The sequence below is a fragment of the Carcharhinus amblyrhynchos genome, chromosome 5 (genome assembly GCF_965287045.1).
Source record: "Carcharhinus amblyrhynchos chromosome 5, sCarAmb.v2.hapA, whole genome shotgun sequence".
NCBI lineage: Eukaryota > Metazoa > Chordata > Chondrichthyes > Carcharhiniformes > Carcharhinidae > Carcharhinus > Carcharhinus amblyrhynchos.
Window position 1 is genome coordinate 108,730,574 of NC_137328.1, and position 22,774 is coordinate 108,753,347.

General features: G+C 42.4%; 1 protein-coding gene across 1 annotated transcript in view; it reads left to right on the forward strand.

Moving 5' to 3' along the window:
* Positions 1 to 19,137, forward strand: part of dctd (dCMP deaminase) — a 50,878-nt gene extending 31,741 nt beyond the window's left edge. Inside the window, exons 5-6 of the mRNA XM_080189434.1 lie at positions 12,090 to 12,186; positions 16,851 to 19,137. Of these exons, the coding sequence (XP_080045560.1) occupies positions 12,090 to 12,186; positions 16,851 to 16,920 (167 nt within the window). The 3' untranslated portion in view covers positions 16,921 to 19,137. The remainder of the gene's footprint in view (positions 1 to 12,089; positions 12,187 to 16,850) is intronic.
* Positions 19,138 to 22,774: the final 3,637 nt, after the last annotated feature.

Consider the following 22,774-nt stretch of genomic DNA (forward strand, 5'->3'; position numbering starts at 1 on the left):
CTACACTCTCTCGTTTCCTTCTCTGTGAACTGTATGCTTTGTACAGCGCGCAAGAAACAATACTTTTCACTGTATGCTAATACATGTGACCATGTTAAATCAAATCTAGGGAATTGTGTAAAATCATAGCCAACGCATCCACTGAAGCAGTGGCTCCAAACTATTCCTTCATGTCATGTTGCATTTATATCTGGTCTGTGTTGGCTGTTCTAAGTGAAACTGGTATGCATACATTGCAACATAGCAATCGCTCACTGGCTGCTTGACCTAATGTTTCAATTGACACTGAGCCATGAGGTTTGCAAGCATGGCACCAATTAATACAATTGTATTTATTTCCTTTATCTTGACATCTCTGTCGCAGATAAGGCATTTAATGATGTTTGTAGACTGACAAAGTTGATACTGGGGGATACAATTTCTGACGGTTTTGATTCAATGCACAGAAAATACATGGGACAAGCAACGGGAACTCCTGCTGTTAAACCTTTGCATGTGAAACAATTGAGTTCCGAGGCCAGAAAACAGCCTTTGAACGTAAAATGTGTGAATCCCTATTTTGCACACTAATTAATTCAACTCTGCATTGAAGTGTGAGCTTTCATTACCAGATCATTAATTACAAAGGGAAAGACATTCTTCTTAACAGAAATATCCCCCCACCACCCCACAATGCCCCCTCTCCAAAGAGCTGGTGTTTTAAGCTCTCTGTAAAAATCCAAGGTTGTTTGCCCTTTGCAGCTGAACGCCAAAAAGTTAGCATGAATAGAACATTACAGCGATGTGCTGGATGATTTAAAAGGAGTTATTTTACTTGTCTGATGGACCTCATAAATCATTAACACTGTTTGTCAAGTGAGTGATGAGCTTTCTGCAGTATTGACAACTCAAGACCACTTTTCAGTATCTGCTAGCGCTTTGATCTTTTAATAATTTCAAAATGAAACCGCAACTGTCACACTGGGTTTGGGGGTGGGGGAGGGGGCTGTTGTTGGTTGGTTGTGAGAGATTTTGCCCAGCAGAGTGGAGTGCAATCTGACTGAAGAGTGGTCTCATTGGAACATTTTTGCATTTCTTCCTCTGCACAGTTCCCCCTGCCACCATCACCACACCCTATCCCACTAAAACTGGTTATTCACTTGCACTCTTGGAGCCCCTTGAATCAGTGGCTCTGATCATCACGTTTTTTTAGTTTCTGATCGAGCCATGATCTCTTTATCTCTCTCTCTATCTAATTGGAATCAGCGCCTACGGATGACAGCATTTCTCTTTAAGCTGTCTCTTTGTAGCCTTATGTAGCTCGAGAAAATGTATGAGTGTTGTATGTGAATTAAGCAAGTGAGATGCCACCTGTTGAAGACTTCATCTAGTAATGTCCAGACTGGGTTTTAGCAACTGCTTCTGAGCTACCATTTGGGTTTCAAAGTGTGCCGTATTGAATTAGCTTTGTTAAGTAATGAGCACGGTATCTTTTGAGCTCAGAAGACTAGGTTTCAAAATGCGATGCAAGAGCACAGAATTGAGGCTGACACTTCAGTGCAGCACTGAAGGAGAGCTGTTTTATCAAAAGGCTGCACTTTAATTGAGCTTTTAAACCGAAGCCTGTTGCACGAGCTTACCTGGATGGTACCGCTCCAATCTCAATCTTGCGAGAAAGAGCAGGGAGTTTGCCTGGTGTCCTGCTGAACACTACAACGACAAATTGCAATTATTTAGCATCAAAGGCACGTGAGCATTATCAATCAAAATTTGCCATTGAAGCACCCAAGGAGGTATTAGGACAGGTTGGTTCAAGAAATAGGATAGAAGAATTTACAGAGCAAGTTCCAAACCTTGGGTCTAGACAGTTGAAAGGATAGATGCCAATTGGGACAGGGCAATGGGGGATTGAAATCGAAGGTGCACAAGAGGCCCGGATTGGAAGGTCTCAGAGGGTTCGTTGTAAGGCTGGGGGAGGTTGCAGAGATAGGGAGGCAGGTTTGATGGATAAAGCTGCCATGTTTGTCCACATAACAGGAGTTACTGAACATGTGGTCAAGAAGGCGTATGGTGCGCTAGCCTTTGTTAGTCTTCTGAGTTTAGGAGTCGGGAGATAATGCTGCAGCTTTATAAAGCCCTAGTCAGACTCACTTGGAGTACTGTGTGAAGTTCTGGTCACCTCATTACAACAAAGATGTGGAAGCTATTGAAAGGGTGCAGAGGAGATTTACAAGGATGTTGCCTGTTTTATGAGGATGGGTTGAGGGAGTTAGGTCTTTTCTCCCTGGAGAGACGAAGGATGAGAGGTGACTTGATAGAGGTTTATAAGATGTTGAGAGGTATAGATTGGGTGGACTCTCGGAGGCTATTTCCCAGGGTTGAAATGGTCACTACGAGAGGACACAGGTTTAAAGTGCTGGGGAGTATGTACAGAGGAGATGTCAGGGGTAAGTTTTTCACTCAGAGGGTGGTGGCTGAGTGGAATCGGCTGCCGTCGGTGGTGGTGGAGGTGAACTTGTTGGGGTCTTTTAAGAGACTTCTGGATGAGTATATGGGATTTAATGTGATTGAGGGTTATAGATAGGTCTAGTAGGAAGGGATATGATCAGCGCAACTTGTGGGCCAAAGGGCCTGTTTGTGCTGTAGCTTTCTATGCTCTATGTCAAAGAAATTCAAAGAAAGAATAGTACAGCACAGGAACAGGCCCTTGGGCTCTCTAAGCCTGTGCTGCTCATGATGCCTGCCTAATCTAAAACCATACGCACTTAGAGTCCGCATCCTTTCATTCCTATCCTATCCGTGTATTTGTCCAGTTGCCTCTTAAATGCCGCTATCGTATCTGCTCCCACCACCTCCCCAGGTAGCGCATTCCAGACATTCACCACCCTCTGTGTGCCTTAAACCTATGTCTCCTAGTACTTGACTTTTCTACCGTAGGAAAGAGCATCTGGCTATCCACTCTGATCATGTCACTCATAATCTTGTAGACCTCTGTCAGATCACTGCTCAACCTCTATTGCTCCAGTGAGAACAAACCGAGTTTATCCAATCTCTCCTCATAGCCAGTACTCTCCAGACCAGGCAACATCCTGATAAACCTCTTCTACACCCTCTCCAAAGCATCCACGTCCTTCTGGTAGTGTGGCAACCAGAATTGTACACAGTATTCTAAATGAGGCCTAACTAAGGTCCTGAACAAAATTGGCAGCATAACCTGCCAATTTTTACACTCAGTGGTCCGACCGATGAAAACAAGTTTGCCGTATGCTTTTTTGACAACCTTATCCACCTGTGTTGCCACTTCCAGTGATCGATGGACATGTACACCCAGATCTGTCTGCCTGTCAATACTCGTAAGGGTTCTACCATTTACTGTACAATTCCTACGTGCATTGGACTTTCCAAAATGCATTATCTCGCACTCGTCCAGATTAGGCATGGTAAGTAGTCTCTCAACACCAGGTTAAAGTCCAACTGGTTTATTTGATAGCACAAGCTTTCGGAGTGCCGCTACTTCATCAGATGAGTGTGTTGCTGTATCCTCTGACAATCCTCTTTACGATCTGCAATTTCACCAATTTTTGTATCATCAGAGCTACATTTTCTTCCAAATCAATTATATATACTCGAGCAATAAGGGTCCCAGAACTGATCCCTGTGGAACACTGCCAGTCACAGCCTTTCATTTAGAAAAACAACCCTGTACTGCTACCCTCTGTTTTCTATGGCCAAGCCAGTTCTGTATCCATCTTACCAACTGTCCCGTGTGACTTCACCTTTCGTAATGAGGTACCTTGTCAAAGACTTCACCGAAGCCCATGTATACAACATTGACTGCGTTTCCCTCATCTACCATCTTTGTCATTTCCTCCAGAAAGGATGAAATTCAATGGTGGCCTGTTAGTGCATTGAGACATGAGGCACGATCTAGAATAACAAGTCTTTCTTCATTTTGGTTTGGTAACTTGGGTTTTCTGATTTCTATCTTGGCATTTTTCAGCTTCACCTAAAACAAATTCTGGAAAAAGTTGTCAAAGGAAAATAGAATATTTATTTGAAAAGGACACAAATCTGACTTCATGATAAGTATTACAAAAACAGTAAACATTGTCAACCAGTAGCTGTCTGATCAAATGATCTACTGCATTCTTTGCTTCCAAATGGTGACTGGATGGTTCCAGCAGTTATAACGTTGTGTAAATCATCAAAATTTGCTTACTTCTTTCATTTAATGCTTATTTGGATAAGTATCAATGCCTATCCTGCTTCTTGTGAGCAGCTTCAGGGTTGGGGCTGTTGGTCCCACAGGGCACTTTGGTAGTCTGTTGAGGATCATTTTCACGTGATCGTGCAGAGAGTATGTATCATCGTTAGTCCAGATTTCCTTTGTTAAAATTCATAAAACACTCAAAGCCTGGTCCGCAGGATCATCAACGTGGATAGAAAATTCGGTGAGACCTCATTTTAATACATATCGTAGCATTAGCAAGCACTTACTCTGGGGCATTACAGAATGTGATGTCACCCTCACTGAATATTCAGTGGGTGCCAGCATGATGTCGCACACTGGCATCATTTACAACACTGAATAAAAGCGAGAATCTGGCAACCTCACCTGCGAAGGGGATACCGGAGGTAAGTGCTCAGGTCGCCATAACCCTCCAGCATGCAAAGGGAAACAAGGAGAGGATGTAGGGGATCCAACTAAGTTCAACTCTAGGGTGGGATTCAGTTTCGATCGTCACGTTTTATTTTTTTCAACTCTAGTGAATGCAGACCTAATCTTGCTAACCTCAGAAGACAACCTACCCCTGTTACAGAATGTTCTTGTGAGCCCTTCTCACTTCTGAGCCTGTACGAGCTTTGGACAGGACTTCGGACTGCAAGAGTTTCCTGCACACGTGTTCTTGTGCTTGCGGAAAGCTTGAAGCAAACAGAGGAACATACTTACACCTTCATGTGGCAGTAGGAAGAGGCCGGGTATGTTAGTGTATAATTGGCTCAGCAAAATTCAGTTGAACTGGGGTGACAGCAAGCACATAATGCTGACCGAGGACGTTGTTAAGAAGTATTCAGGCGTATTCAAGGATGAACTGAGTACATTGCATGGTAAGACTTTGGAGTGGCCTGACAGGCTGAGGCCCAAACAGCATGTTGACTTTGCAGGACTTTTCATGAAACACATATTTTTGGTCATGGTAGATGTGCATTCGAAATGATATGGAAACACATATGAGTAATAATTATAGCTCCTGTGACAATAGAGAAACTACATCAATTTTTTTGTAACCCATAGGTTACCAGATTCGCTTGTTTCAGATAATGACACTCAGTTTACAAGCAAGGTGTTTCAGAAATGCATGCAAAAGAATGGTATATGCTGTGTGCACACTGCGCCATTACATCCAGCTTTGAGTGGTTTTGCAGAGAGCTGTTTAAAATCTGAAGGAAGCATAGAAACATCGAACTTAGGAGCAGAAGGAGGCCATTTGAGCCTGCTCTGAATTCATTAAGATCATGCTGATCGTCTAACTCAATAGCCTAATCCTGCTTTTTCTCTATAACCTTTGACCCCATTCACCCCAACTGCTGTATCCAGCTGCCTTTTGAATACATTCAATGTTTTGGCATCAGCTACTTCCTGTGGTAATGAATTCCACAGGCTCAACGCTCTTTGGGTGAAGAAGTGTCTTCTCTTCTGTCCTAAATGGTCTACTCTGAATATTCAGACCGTGACCCCTGGTTCTGGACTCCCCCCCCCCCCCCCCCCCATTGAGAACATCCTCCCTGCACCTACTTGTAGAATTTTATATAGAATCTCTATGGGATCTCCCCTCATTCGTCTGAACTCCAGCGAAAACAATCCTAAGCTAGTCAGTATCTCCTCATTACACCCGCCATCCCTGGAATCAACCGAAGGGATTGAAGAGAATGGAAAGTGATACTTAAATAACAAAGCTCTCAAAATTTTTATTTCATTTACATAGATGACTTGGAGTTGGGGACCAGGTGTAGTGTGTCAAAATTCGCAGATGACAACTAAGATGGATGGCAGATCAACGTATGCAGAGGACACTGAAAGTCTGCAAAGGGATATAGATAATCTAAGAGAGTGGGCAAGAGCATGGTAAATGGAGTACAATGTTGGTAAATGTGAGGTCATCCATTTTGGTAGGAATAACAGCAAAATGGACTATTATTTAAATGGTAAAAATTGCACTACGCTGCTGTGCAGAGAGACCTGCATGTCTTTGTGCAGGAATTTTAAGGAGTTGGTTTGCATGTGCAACAGATAATTAAGAAGGCAAATGGAATTTTGTCCTTTATTGCAAGAGGCATGGAATTTAAAAACAGCAAGGTTATGTTGCAGCTGTATAAGGTGCTGGTGAGGCCACACCTGAAGTACTGTGTACCGTTTTGGTCTCCTTACTTGACAAAGGATATACTGGCACTGGAGGGGGTGCAGAGGAGATTCATTAGGTTGATTCTGGAGTTGAGAGGGTTGGCTTATGAGGAGAGACTGAGTAGACTGGGGCTATACTCATCGAAACACAGAAGAATCAGGGGAGATCTTATAGAAACATATAAGATTATTAAGGGAATAGATAAGATAGAAACAGGGAAGTTGTTTCTGCTGGCGGGTGAAACTAGAACTAGGGGGTATAGCCTCAAAATAAGGGGAAGCAAATTTAGGACTGAGTTGAGGAGGAACTTCTTCACATAAAGGGTTGTGAACCTGTGAAATTCCCTGCTAGTGAAGCAGTTGACGCTACCTCTTTGAATGTTTTTAAGGCAAGGATAGATAAATTTTTGAACAGTAAACTAATTAAGGGTTACGGTGAATGGGCGGGTAAGCGGAGATGAGTCCACAAAAAGATCAGCCATGATCTTATTGAATGACGAAGCAGGCTTGAGGGACCAGATGGCCTCCTGCTCCTAGTTCTTACGTTCTTATATCATGCCACACTCCACAACTGGGCTCTCTCCTGCGGGATTGTTGTTCAGTCAGAAGCTGAAGTTTCACCGGGACCTGCTTCATCCAGATTTCAGAGTGAAAGCAAGCAAGGGACAAGAGAAGCAGGAGGAGGGACATGATTTCCATTCCAAAGAGAGGCAGTTCAAACCACAAGATTAGATTTGCGTCAGATGTTTTGGCAGTACCCAGTGGTGGTTATCGGGAATTGTTTCAAACCAAAGTTGTTCAGTATCTTGGGTAGGGAGATTGCAAAATGGAAGAGTTGTTCACATACACCAAGACCATATTCACTTGAGGTATGACTCCCGAGTCAGGAAATGTTTCAGAGTCAGCAACCATTATAGATAACATGGCAGAAGGTCATGTTGCACTGGACGTTCACTAGGAAGTGTTTCCAGGTTTGCCGGTAGACTCTGCTTGGAGGAGGAAGAGGAATGTGCATGTACAGATTGCGTAGATCGCAACGCAACCGCAAAGCTTCTGACAGACTTTCATATAGTTAAGACGTTACTTTTGTTGTATTTCTGTCCTAACAGAGGATCGAAATTTAAGACAGAGAATGTTGCAATGTTCATATCAGCCTTCGTCTCTTCTGAGCTTGGGTGGGGCTTCAGTCTGCAAGAGAGTCCTGCAAGTCCAGACTTGTTCCAATGCTCCTGTTTTCGTTGTTTACTACTGTTTTGTTAAACTTTGTTATTTATTTAAATAAATAAGATGCTCTTTTTAACAAAGCATTTGAGGACTCAAAGTTACAACACTACCCGTTCTTTATATTAGTCTAGTAAACCTCCTCTGAGTTACTTCTGATGTATTTACAGTTTTCCTTATTTAAGGAGACCAATACTGTGCACAATGCTCCAAATGTCTCAACAATGCCCTGTACAACTGAAGCCTGGTATTAAGGGGGCAATTTATCCTGGCTAATCAATGTAACCTGCTCATCTTTGGACATCATTCCCCTCAGAATAAACAATAACATTCTGTTAGCTATCCTAATTACTTTTGTAATTCATGTGCAAGGACACCCAGATCCCTCTGCGCCTTGGAGCTGATAAATCTCTCACCATTTAGATAATAAACTTTTTTATTCTTGCTGCCAAAATGGACAGTTTCACATTTGCCCATATTGTACTCCATTTGCCAGATTTTTGCGCACTCATTTAATCTACTTTCCTCTGTAGCCTTCATACATCCTCTTCACAATTTATTTTCCTATCTTTGTGTCGTCAACAAATTTAGCAACCGTACATACCTTCAATCCTTTCATCAAGTTATTGAGATAAATTGTTAAAAATTCAGGGCCCAATACTGACCCTTGTGGCGCACCACTTGTCGCATCTTGCCAACCAAAAAAAATCCATTGATGCCAATTCTCTGTTTCCTGTTAGCTAGCCAATCTTCTATTCATGCCAATATTACCCCTATACCATGAGCTTTTATTTTGCGCAAGAACCTTTTATGTGGTACCTTATCAGTTGCCTTCTGGAAATCTAATATAGTACATCCACCGGTTCCTCTTTATGCATAATGCAAGTAACTCTTTCAAAGAACCCCAATAAATTGGTAAAACATGATTTCCCTTTCACAAAACCATGTTGACTCTGCCTGTTTACCTTGCAGTTTTCCAAGTGCTCTGCTATAACATCTATAATAATGGCGTTTACCATTTTCTTTATGACCGTCTTTATATTACTGCCTAGCTTCCTCTTGTGTTCTATTTTTCCTCAAAAATCTTTTTGTCATTTTTTTCATGTTCTTTTTATTTTTTCCAATCCTGCCCCTCACCTTCAACTTGTGTCCCCTCGTTACTGACCCTTCAACTGAGGGGAACAGCAGCGTCCTATCCACTCTGTGCATGTCCCTCATATTCTTGTTTACCTCAGTCTTCTCTGCTCCAACAAAAACAGCCCAAACCTATCCAACCTTTCTTCGTAACATAAATGTTCCATCCCAGGCAGCATCCCGGTGAATCTCCCCGGCACCCCCTGTAATGCAATCGCCACCCCAATAATATGCCCTTCTTTCTTTTGAGATCTATGGACAAACACGCCAAGGTTCCTTTGTTTCTCAGAATTTTCTAGTGTCATGCCATTTGTTGAATATTTCCTTGTCAAATTACTCCTTCTAAAGTGTATCATCTCACATTTTTCAGGGTGAAATTCCATCTGCCACTTATCTGCCCAATTGATCATCCCATCTATACCTTTCCGTAGCCCAAGGCACTAAACTTCACTGTTAACCACCCAGTCAGTCTTTTATTTCATCCACAAACTTACTATTCCTACCCCCCACATTGTCGTCGATGTCATTAATATAAATGACGAATGATAGGGGACCCAGCACAGATCCCTGTTGTACGCAATTTAACACTGGCGTCCAGTCAGTAAAGCAACCTTCTGTCTCACCCTCTTTCTCCTACAATTGAGCCAATTTTGAATCCATTTTATCAAATAACCCTGCATCCAATGTGCACTTCCCTATAAGTCTCCCATATGGGATCATGTCAAACTGAATGTAAAATTCAATTATTTGGTGATCTTTGCTACCTCGGGGTGCCTTTACCCATCAATTAATTATCAATGAATCCTACCTCATTGCCCAATTCCAGGTCTGGTATAGCCTGCTCTCTGGTTGGCTCCATAACATGCTATTCCAAAAAATTTTACCTGAAAACATTCAATGAGCTCCTCATCTATGCTACTTTTGGCCATCTAATTTTTCCAGTCTATATGTAGATTAAAATCCCCCATGATTATCACTTGCCTTTCTGACAAGCTCCCATTATCTTCTTTTACACTCTGTCCTACCATGCGGTTATAATTACAGGATTTCTACACTACTCCTACAAGTGGCTTCTTATCTTTTTCATTTCTTACCTTAACCCAAACTGCTTCTACATCCTGATGTCTGGAACTTGTGTCATCTCTCTGTAATGTGTTATTACTGTCATTCATTAACAGAGCAGTTGCTCCACCTTTTCTTAACTTCCTGCACTTCCTAAATGTCACATACCTCTCAAAATTTAGGTCCCAATCTATATTATCCTGTAGCCATGTCTTTGTAATGGCTATCAGACTATACTTATTAATTTCCATTTACACAGCCAGTGAATCTGTTTTTTGAATGCTGTGTGCATTTAAATACAAAGCCTTCAGTTTTGTTCTTTATTTTTGTAGCACCTAGCCTAACCTGCTAATTTACTCTTAGATTTCTACTCTCTGTCCCTCTCTGCCACAGTCTGTTTTTCACTTCCTATATTAGGACCTGCCTCTCTTGCCTTGTCTCTACTCTTGGTATACTACATTTTCCCAAATTTAATTGCTTGCTCCCACTGTTCAGTTTAAAACTTTCTTTACTTCCCTAGCTATGCGGCTGACAAGAACATCCATCCCAGCAGGGTTCAAATGTACACCATCCCAGTGGTACAAATCCTACTTTCCCCTGTACTGGTGCCATTGCCCCATGAACCTGTACCCACTTCTCCCACACCAGTCTTTCAGCCTCGTATCCATCTCTCTAATCTTATTTGTCCCATGCTGATTTGCATGTGGCTCAGGTGATAATCCAGAAATTATTACCTTTGAGGTCCCGCTTCTTAATTTGGTGCCTAGTTCCTCATACTGACTATGCAGAACCTCCTTCCTCATCCTGTCTATGTCATTGGTTCCTACATGGATCACAACCACTAGATCCTCCCCATCCCACTGCAAGTTCCTCTCCAGCCCGGAGCAGATGTCCCAAGTGCCATTGTGACAAATGTGCATAAATCACAGGGAACCTCGCATGGGATTGCTTCTATATTGGTGAACAATGACAAGCAGTTGAAAATCAGCCCCTAACGTTCTCCATCAATGCTGTGATGTAAAAGCTGTGAAAATCCGACTGTTAGTCACTCAAGTCAGAGATAAAACACTGAAGGAAAAAAATACAAATGCTGGAACTTCACAGAACACCCGCAGAGAGAAAAATAATCTAAAATTTCAGTTAGGGACTGTTCAATTCAGCTGCAAGCAGATGCCGCAGCTTTGTTAGATTACTCACATTATGTTATTCGTGTGTTATTGTGTTGGTACACAATGAGCTGATTGATTTAAAGATCAATGATTCTTCAACAGTTTCAATAATTTATACTTTGTAGAAGAAACAAGGAGGGGATGAAGAAAAAACACAAGTGGGATGTGAGAACAAGATAATACCTTGGAAACGAGTACAATAGGCTTTGGGATTGAGAGAATATGCTAGAGGAGGACACTGCAATGTGTTTGAATGGGGGAGGATTTTATGGAGCCCTCAAGAGCAGGAATGCAGTTTGTGGGTGCGGTAGCTGAAATTAAAACAGAAAATGCTGATAAAACTCAGCAGGTCTGGCAGCATCTGTGGAGAGAAGAAACAGGGTTAATATTTCAATGCCATATGACTTCTTCAGAGCTGTAGAGAGGGAGAAATGTGAAGGATTTTATACTGTTGAGGAGAGGGTGGGGCAGGTGGAGTAAAATGGAAGGTCAGGGAGCTAGAAGAGATTTGACAAAGGTATAAACACCTTATCAAACAGCAGGAGGCAACGGGAAAGCAACAAAGGCAAACATGGTGAAAGAGAAAATCGAAAATCCTGTCAGAGAAAAGAGCAGTTCATCTTCAGGGAAGGCATTTCTGAAAGAGAAATGGCAATGAATCAAACCCTAAAGTAAAAGCAAAAGACTGCGGATGCTAGAAATCTGAAATGGAAGTGACTGAATTAGGTGAGAGGAGAGATTTTGATTTCCCAACTGCGGGTTGAGATCAAGTCTGAGGTGTGTTTGAGGCTGTGAGTCTTGTGCTGCCGTGTGCTGGTTTCCAATAACTCATACTCATTAGCATAAAACCTTTAAAAAATAAAGTCCTATCTTCTCGATAAAGACAACATTGCATGCAAACGAGTCGTTGAGGATCGTTGTGGGGTTTGGAGGGGTGTTAGGATGGCATGATGGAGTGGAAGAGGGCTCCAAGGGAAGACACGGAGTGGGGTTGGGGTCATGGTGGAGTGAAGTGAGAAGTGCCTGCTGCCCTTGGGTATTAATGCTGGCCCAATTTTCTCTGCCCTAGTTTGAAATTCCACTAGGTATCTCAAATGTGCTTTGTTTATTTTTCTCTGCAGGCATACAAAAAGTCATTTACATGTCAGACAAGTACCATGACAAACCAGAAATGCAGGCTTCCAGGCGTATGTTGGGCATGGCTGGTGTAGCATGCAGGTAAGTAGATGGCATGCAGCATTGTAGTCTAAGCTCCACATACAACTTCAAAAATAAGTCAAAGAAGAGCTATTTGCAGAAATAATGCGTCACTGCACTAATATTATACATAACATTTTATATATGGGCGGCATGCACAGTGGTTAGTTAGCACTGCTGCCTCACAGTGCCAGGGACCCAGCCTTGTTTCCAGCCTTGGGTGACTGTGTGACTTTGCACGTTCTCCCCGTGTCTGCATAAGTTTCCTCCGGGTGCTCCAGTTTCCTCCCACAGTCCAAAAGACGTGCTGGTTAGACACATTGACCGTGCGATATTGCTCCTTAGTGTCCCAAGTTTTGTAGGTTAGATGAATTAGATGGAGTTACGGGGATAGAGTGGAGGAGAGGGCCTGGGAAAGATATTCTGTCAGAGACTCAGTGCAGACCTGATGGGTTCAATGGCATCCTTCTGCACTGCAGGGATTCTGTGATAACCTTTTACATGCTGAAGTGGCATTAAGTGACAGATTTAATACAGTCACAAAATTGTCACGGATTGTGGTTTACGATTTTAATGAGGTGATGTTCTGTTTCACGAACTGCTCATGGTATGAAAGATTGATCACATGACTCAGGTTTCCAATCCAGCACTGTCCATCTGTCTCCCTCTCCCCTCCCCAGCCTCTCTTGATGCTATCCTGGCAGTTCTGAGGCCACAAAATAAATCAGTTCATTCGCCTAACTGATTTGAGGCGCTGCACTCCAGGCCAAGCAATTGTATCCTTTAAAGTGTCTGGGAACGTTTCTGTCAGATGATCTCTTGACATTAATTTGACCTAGTTCCTTTTAGCCCGTTACATTTACTCCATCAAACCACAATTTCCTAATACCTTCCAGCTGTATCACTAATCCTCTGTGGAGCTTTCTGCAGCTTCTGAGTTCCTTTGCCTGTATGCTTCAGGTGACATGAGCTGTGAGAAACGCACATCGTGCAGACCGCAGCTCGCTCTCCATTTGAGGATGCAGTGCTTTACAACCCAGTGAGGGAGGCATCGCACATTCTGCCTTTGGCCGACTTGTGAAAAATTCTAAACCGTCAAGAAGCCGTCTGCATTCTCCCCTTTTTAAAAAATATAATAAAACTATTCCACACCAGCTGGATTGACTTTATTCTTAGCACATTCTCCATAGATTTGCTTTTCTCTGTCAGTTCAAGTATGTTTGCTGCTGCTTTTCCTCTGCTGTGGAATTGTACACAGCTTCCTCATGCTGATATTGACACTCCTTTCCCTTACCCTTGTATCTATACTGATTCTTCTTGCCATCCCTGTTCCACTTGAATTAAACGCTCACAAGTTTACTTTGAGCTTCCCTGCTTTTGTGCTTTCTTCTTGTGTTTCTGGCTAGTATGCATATATTATCTTACGTACTATTTACAGCACACAAATAGGCTATTGGGACTGAGTTCTGTGTCACTGTTTGTACTCTATTTTCACAACCTAATGCACCCAGTGCAAGCAACGTATCTTTCAATTTCTTTCTCCCTCATGCACTCATCTAGTTTCCCCTAAAATCCATCTCTGCTCTTCTCCTCAACAAATCAGATTTGATGGGCTGAAAGGCCTCTTCTGCACTCTATGATTAATCTTAGTAGTAGCAAGTTCCACATTCTAACCACTTTCTGGGGGAGAAATTTTCTCCTGAGTTCTGTACTGTACTTATGAGTGACTTCTTATATTCCTGGGCCCCATTGTTTTTTTTTAAAAGCAACGCACTGCTGAACTTTCCTATAATAACCTTTAAACCAACTCTAAACATCAGGAACATGGTAGTGGCAAGCTAAATGATTGGACAAATTAACAGCAGTTTGCACATATAAAGATGTATTTATTATTCTAAGTTTGAGATACATCCAACTAGGCGACATCAAGATGATCATACCTCATTCCAAATGAGCCCTAGAATCCTACAATGTAGAATGCGGCCATGCGACCCATCGAGTCTGCACCGATCAACATCCCACCCAGACCCTATCCCCATAACCCCATGCATTTTTCCAAACGAGTCTCCCTGACACCAAGAAGCAATTTAGCATCGCCAATCCACCTAACCTGCACATATCTGGATTGTGAGAGGAAACTGGGGCACCCAGAAGAAACCCACGCAGATCCATGATGGGAATCGAACCTGCGTCCCTGACACTGAGGCAGAAATGCTAACCATGCCCAGGCCCTAGAATGGGAATTGATGGGCTTGTAAATTATTTGATGAACTTGCTGCCTCGTATAGGTATCACTTACAGCAGAAATGTGTAATACCTCAATGCTGCACACTCGCAGCAAGGTTGTGTGTTTGAAATTCAGCTTAGTCTCGAGAGAATCTGCCTGTCCATTTGATGGTTCCTCAAATCTGTTATTTCTGAAGCGTCCTGCGTTCGATCTGTGAGGTTTGTTGCTATGAGTTGCACTATATGAGCGGTGCTTCATCTTTTGATTTTACTCACATGGGAAGATGAAGTGCCCCAATGTGTACAGAGGATTTTCTTCGCCCCAGCACCAACACTAGTCCGGTTGATGAGATTAAACACAAAAGGTAGCTCCATGTAAGTAATGTCAGGCACTAAGATGCTTTCCTCAGATCACAGTTCTCTACTTTAAGGTGTTAGTGCAAGATAAGTCTGTAGCATAAATAGCTGCATTGCACAGAAAGCTGATGTGGACATTTCAGTTTCTTCCTGAGGCCCCTCTCTGAGTGGGGAAGAGAAAGCGTCAAGTGGTCAAAACATTTAATTGAAATCCGTTGTTCTCCGTTGTAAATTTTGCAGATTTTGTTGCAAACAAAACTGTTTGCCCTCTTCCTTTGGCATGCAATTCCTCCCTTTTAAACCCTGCTCATTGACAAATTCACATCGGCTGAGTCTGCATTTTAATTGCAGTTTGTGAGAACACTTTCAGATGGGGCAACAAAGTGGCACGGTGGTTAGCACTGCTGCCTCACAGCGCCAGGGTCCTGGATTTGATTCCTGGCTTGGGTCACTGTCTGTGTGCAGTTTGCACATTCTCCCCATGTCTGCATGGGTTTCTTCTGGGTGCTCTGGTTTCCTCCCACAGTCCAAAAAATGTGCTGGTTAGGTGTATTGGCGGTGGTAAATTCTCCCTCAGTGAAGCCAAACAGGCACCGGAGTGTGGCGACTAGGGGATTTTCATAGTAACTTCATTACAGTGTTAATGTAAGCCTATTGTGACTAATAATAAACAAACTTAAAATTGAACAGATTGGCAAGAGCTCCTGGCGAATGTTTGGATTTTTTGAATGAATATTAAAAGTGAACTATTTGGCTCATCGTACAAAATTCCACATTACCTCTGGTTTTTAAACAATAGTTCTACAAAGTGAGTTTTTATTTGGTTGAGACTTGAAAGTATTGATCGAGTGTGTGCGGGTTCCGCATTCAGAACGAATGAAGAGCTTTCCAACTTGGACTCGTGCAATGAACAAAGATCGATAGTCCGCTCACGCTACAGCCACCTCCCAGAGGTATAGACAGATTGTTGTGGCCTTTTATTGTCAGGGCTGACATTTCATTCCGGCCTAGGGATGAGTTCTTCACCTGCTTGTAAAGGCTCCAGAAGACAGTTTTAACATTGCTGCCTTGTGGGGGTCTTCATATTATGTCAGTTTCACAGAGCTTCAGACAGCTGTTTGCATCTTAGTGAATCCAACCCACCGTATTAATGTGGATTTGACAAGCTGCAGCCAGCCAGACCGCATTGTGATAGTGCTTCCACTGGAATTAGCCCTATGATGTCAACCCCAAAGGGCTGCCATTGTGATTCAGTGACGTGGTTAAATCACTGAGTCCACATTCTCTCGTTTTCTGTTTTGGTGTAAATTAACTCCCCCGTGACAAATCCTTTCCATAAATGAAGCGCCGGTTGAGTTGGCAGGCAGCTTTGTTAAGTTGCTTAACAAAATAGAAAAAGCAGGGAGTTCTGATGACTGCGTAAGCAGAAAATGTTGAAAGTACACAGCAAGACTTGCAGCATCTGTGGAGAGAGAAACTGTTAACAGCTGGAATCCTCTGCCCTCCCTGTGGCGGATTTGGGTAGCATGGGGCATTTAATCAATTGTAAGGCTAGGACCCAACCGTCTCCAATTTAAGTCCACAGCAGGAAGACCTGTGGATGGTCTTCATCGCTGGCATTAAGTCAGCGGGGGGCATACCATGCAGAAGTGGTCTTGGGTGGAGGGAGATGTTGGTGGGGGGATGCCTTAGGTCGATGTCTTGCCAACAGCTGCCACTGCCTCCCCAGTGGTGCTGTTGTTCAATAGCTCTCAATGAGCGAACCCTCTGATTCCAAGGCAAAGTCCACCACTGACCGATCAAAGTGCCTGAGTGGAGCAAAACTCATCAGTCCTTTCCAAAGAGGCGATACTGGGCTCTCGCCAGCTCTCCAGCCAGTGGCCAAAACCCCTATCACCTCTGTAAGTCTGAGACTAACGTTACAGATCAGTGAACTTTCATTAGAACCGAATAGACTTGAAACATTAGCAGGCAATGAGTCAAGGTCATGTTTTCAGACCCATGAATGAATAAATAGTATGTAATATACGTATCTGTGTGCGTTGATTTAAAAACTAAAACCATATATATGTACCAACCTACTTCTTTCTTTTGTTTTGCAGCCAATTTACTCCAAAGAGTAAAACAATTACCATTGATTTTGATTCAATAAACAGAAGTGGAAGTTGTTAGGAATATCCCAGCCTGCTTCAATAGCTTTGCCACGAAGATGCATCCTGGAGAATGTCATTTTCTACTTCCATACTTACAAAGTTTTTTTTTGTTCTTAGTCTTTTAAGCTGATGTCATATAAACATGAAGCTAATGATAGCCTATATTCTAAATGATTCAGATGGATCAGTGCAAGTATCCCAAATATGGTACAATCTATATTTTTGCGGTAAACACTGAGCTGCTATTGTGCTTCAACTTGTTCTGTATGTACATGTAGTTGTTTTCTGTGTTTGCACAAATAAATCTTTGGTAAGTCATTAGTCACCAGAAATCTTATGTTTCACGGGAAGGCAGGAATAAGGCAAAGTCCCGACCTTTCCTAGGAGTTCTAGAACATAGAACATTACAGCGCAGTACAGGCCCTTCGGCCCTCGATGTTGTGCCGACCAGTGGAACCAATCTAATGGCCCTCTAACCTAAACTATTCCAATGTTATCCATTTGCCTATCCACTGACCATTTGAACGCCCTTACAGTTGGCGAGTCCACAACTGCTGCAGGCAGGGCATTCCACGCCCTTACTACCCTGAGTAAAGAACCTACCTTTGACATCCATCCTAAAATTACCACCCCTTAATTTAAAGCTAAGTCCCCTCATGTTAGCCGTCACCATCCGAGGAAAAAGGCTTTCACTATCCACCCTATCTAACCCTGTGATCATCTTGTACGCCTTATTGGGCTTCCAGATTTAGCCTGGACACCTAGATGCTCTCAAATGTTTCTTTCTGCTTCCCTTAAGCAACAGGGTTGATGACCGCATGTGGGTAAGAACAGCACTGCCCTTCCTGTAACTAGCACGTTCTGTTGCGGTTTGCAGCCTCTTGGGCAGATGCACCCCTTGTGGTGTGGGTAGCCACCCAGAGCTTTTTAAAATGATGCCTCCTCTCAAAAATGTGAACCCTAGGTCAGACTTTGGTTGAGTTGTTTATGCTATATCCCTGGGTTTTCCACTGGCTTCCTGACAAAATTGTGGCAAAGAACTCCAGTGGGATTTGGGGGCCGATGAATCAGTCATCCCAGACAGTAATTGCCTGCAAACCATCTTGCATTTAAAGATACTCAACAGCCCTCAAGCAATGAGGGATGGGCAATAAATGCCCAACCAGTGAAGACCATGCCCCGTGAATGAGTAAAAATTAATACGGATGGAGGAAATCAATCCATATGACTCTTTGAACTATTACTAATGTAACAATATGCTGTTTTGGCCACACAGTTTAAATTAGCTCAGCATCTACAGCCTACCAGGGGAAGACTTTTCCAGATCTCTTCTACTGTTGTGAGAAGCTGCGTTTCCTCATTTCACCCCTGAATGGCCTGGCTCTGAATTTATATTTATGCCTCTTTGTTCTGGACTCTCCCACCAGTGGAAATAGTGGTGAGGATTTTCTGGCCTCTCCGCAACCTATTACTCATGGTAGCTGGCAGAAGTAGTTCTGGTCTCGCCATTATCAATGGGATTTCCTATTGACTGCACCTCATGCCATCAAGATGCGCTGTCAGTGGATCAGAAGATCCCGCTGATGTGAACAGCTGAAAATTCTGGCCAGTTTCTCTCCCGTCAAATCTTTTTAGCATTTTAAACACTACTGTTGGATACCCACCTGGTCTTCTACACTGAAAGGAATGCAAGTCATAACTTTACCCTTTATATCCCCATCTCATTCTGAATCTGGCTGGGTTCCATTCTGTTTGGTTGACCGTTGTATTTCTATTTTGCATTTTTCTCTCTTTGTTTCTCTGAAAGTGCCTATACAAAGAACAAAGAAAATTACAGCACAGGAACAGGCCCTTTGGCCCTCCAAATCTGCATCGACTGTGCTGCCCGACTCAACTAAAACTCCCTACCTTTCTGGGGACCATATCTCTCCATTTCTATCCTATTTGTGTATTTGTCAAGACAGCCCCTTAAAAGTCACTATCATATCTGCTTTCATTACCTCTCCTGGCAGAGTTCCAGGCACCCACCACCCTTTGTGTAAGAAACTTGTCTCATACATCTCCTTTAAACCTATGCCCCTGTACTTGAGGGAATTAATCTCTTCCTGTAGAATGAACTTCCAGTGATTGTGGCCACTGGGCAGAAAAAAATAAGCAATTTGTTAATTAATCATTGTCTTTAATTTTTTCATGGATTGTTCTTTAACTTGGGTTTAATAAATTCTTTGTTTCTGGATGTGCGTTGGCTTTGGTGTGGCTATTTAAAAGTGGGGTACTTCTACCACAAATCAATCTTGTCTCTGTGTGAGATTTAAGAATAGGAAAATGCAAAATCCTTTCCCCATATGTTGGGCGGCAAGGTGGCACAGTGGTTAGCACTGCTGCCTCAGACTCCAAGAATCTGAGTTTTGATTCCTGCTTCTGATGACTGTGTGGAGTTTGCATGTTCTCCTTGTGTGTGCATGGGTTTCCTCCGGGTGCTCCGGTTTCCTCCTGCAATCTAAAGATGTGCAGATTAGGTGCATTGGCCATGCTAAATTGACCCTTAGTGTCCCAAGATATGTAGATTATGTTGATTAGCCATGGTAAGTGTATGTGCTTATAGGGATAGGATGGGGGAGAGGGCCTGGTTAAGATATTCTGTCGGAGAGTCGTTGCAGACCAGATTGGTCAAATGGCCTTTTCTGTGCTATAAAGCTTCAGGGTGGCATTTTCCATTTGTGCTCGCCCCAAGACTGGAAAATCCTGCCTGAGGTCAACGGAGCTTTGCTTTGTCCGTGTTACGCCCGCTACAATTCCGATGGCAGATAGGACAGGAAAATTCCACCATCTATATCTAAAACGTATGCTTTCAGTGATCTGCAAATCCACCTGCATTCAGTCCTAAAAAGGGCAAACATTGTGCTTGACACTTAATGTTCCTCAATGAGCACCTCCTGTCTGATACAAAACAATTGAAATTTTAATCTCTATGTATTTGTGTTTGTTAGTGTACTGCTCGAAATGGTTCCTAAACTGCTGATCAGAAGAGCAACAACATTTATTGTGTTTAAGGATTTCAATACTCCAATAATGCAGCTGCCTCTTATTTAAGAGGGCTGCTGTATATTCCAAAAGCAAAATGAGCAATTATTGGAAAGGGATCAATTCCGAATAACCCTTTGTTTCCGAGAAGTTTAAAAAAAACCCTCTTAAAGCTTAATAAATAAAGTTAATACATTTAAATAGCATGCATCAATCCAGATAGACGTCATAACCTGACACCCTCAGAAAGGCTAAATGACATGATAATCATTTTATCCTCGCCATCAAGCCAAGCCATTAAGATCCTGGAGAAGGAAATGAGCTCTCTGGGGAAATAAACATGTTTCACTTCTAGCTTTTGTTTACCGTTTCATTATAATCTGAGTGATGCGCAACCAGGGCCAAGTCTTTGCAACTTCAGCAATCTGTTAACAACGCTGGATAATCATCTCCCTTTTTGTCTTCAATGTACCGAGTGCAGGCAAAATGGAAGCTCTTTGCATATTTTGTCTAATCTACTCAGATTGCCTCCTGGCCTATTGGGGGCTTTCATTATGTACGGCAATTGGCATATGAACTGTTGATAATAGCTTTCATATTCCATCTAATCTGTGGATTGCAAAACAGCTTTCAATTCAGTCTCAGTCTCGAGTGCGTTCTTTTCTTGGACCGATGTCAGTTTATTAATGTGTAACTCTTCCGGTGGCAGCTCTGAAATGCCAGCAACGATCAGGCTCATGCAATCAAAGTGCTTTTGCTTTTCAGTATTTCAATTCACGTGTTTAAGAACGCATGTTCTGTGTATCCTTTGAATTCCAATAATTATAGTATGGCTCTCAAGATACTCAGTCAAGCCTTTTCCTCATGTAGTAATTAGTCTGAATTTAACTTGTCAGTGCTACTTCACTTACTATTTTCCTCTGAGGCCTTTATTTTTAAAAAAATCTTTCTGTAGTATATACAAGCTTCAGAAGTGTTGGCAGTGTCTTGTGGGAGTTTTGTACCCAAAGATTCTTGCAAACATTGATAAATGGTAGTTATGCTTTATGTGAATCCGTCACTTGATTCTTCTGTAGACTGTTAGTTATGTCAGATTTCGGATCCAAGTCAGATGGGGGTGTTGGTAGAGGCAACAGATCTTTTCTGTTAAAACGTAAAGGGAGATTTGCATTTATATTACACCTTTCATCATGTCCCAAAGTGCTTTACAGTCAATTTTTGAAGCTTAGTTGCTATTGTAGTGTAGGAAACACAGCACTCTGGAAACTCCCACAAACAACAGTGGAATAATGACCAAACCTGCTTGACGTCTCCGTCTGAAAGACAGCACCTTGAACACTGCAGCACTTCCCCAGTTTGATTTTTGTTCATTCGTGAGACATGGATGTCGCTAACTGGCCAGCATTTATTATCCGTCCCTACTTGCCCGAGGGCAGTTGAGAGTCAACCACATTGCTGTGCTTCTGGAGTCACATGTAGGCCAAACTTGGTAAAGATGGTAGATTTCCTTACTTAAAGGAAGGACATCAGTGAACCAGATGGGTTTTTCCGACAATCGACAATGATTTCATGGTCATCTGTAGATTCTTAATTCCACATTTCTTTTCCATTGAATTCAAATTCTGCCGTGACAGGATTTGAACCCGGGTCACCAGAGCAGTAGCTGAGTTTCTGGATTAATAGTCACGTGATAAAGCCACGACGCCATCCTGGACCAGGATTTGAACCCACAATTTTCTGACTCAGAATTGTGTGTGCTCCTCTTCCCATGCACTGCCGACTGAGTTATCAGAGCCATTTGGAGGGATCAGATGGAGGAGTCAAAAACTTGTTCAAGGAAATGGGTTTAGTTAAACATGAATATCTCATGTTCAAAGAATCGCATTTTGCCGACATTGATCCACTTATATACTTTGACCAATGCCTCTAGAAACACAGATAATCTGGTCATCTATCACCTTGCTATCTGCAGGAGCTTCTATACAGCATGGCTAAACTTGAAAAGTAATTCACCTTGAAGTTGAGGAATTTTGATTTGATTTGATATATTATTGTCACAAAAGTATACAGTAAAAGGTATTGTTTCTTGCCTGCTATACAGACAAAGCATAGCGTTCATAGAGACAGAAAGGAGAGGGTGCAGCATGTAGTGTTACAATCATAGCTAGGGTGTAGAGAAAGGTCAACTTAGTGCGAGGTAGGTCCATTTAAAACTCTTGACAGCAGCAGGGAAGAAGCTATTCTTGAGTCAGTTGGTACGTGACTTCAGACTTTTGTATCTATTTCCCAAAGGAAGAAGATGGAAGAGAGTATGTCCGGGATGTGTAGGGTCCTTGATTATGCTGGCTGTTTTTCCGAGGCAGCAGTGAGCGTAGACAGAATCAGTGGATGGGAGGCTAGGTTGCATGATGGACTGGGCTACATTCACGACCTTTTGCAGTTTCTTGCAGTCTTGGGCAGAGCAGGAGCTATACTAGGAGATTGTGAAAAAACACAATGCGAATGAAGGCTCTTGCTTTCCATTGCACTTTCTCAGTTTGTAATCTGTAAATAGGTAAAGTTTGAGTGGCAAAGTATTGCAAAGACTTTTCTATAGATGGAGTAATATGCCCTTAACACAAATAATTGAAATTATATTAGTTGGTGAAATTGACTTCCTGTAAAAACTAATTTGCCAGTAGATTACTGTTTACAAGAGTAGTTGTTGGATTGTTTTGCTTTTTATGAGTTTTAGCAATAATGGAATAATTTTAATGACTTTAATTTTTGTAAAAGCAATTCTGAATAAGGGAGAAACTGCTAACAAATGTGCGGCATAATGAAATTTTTTACAAAAAGATTTAAATATT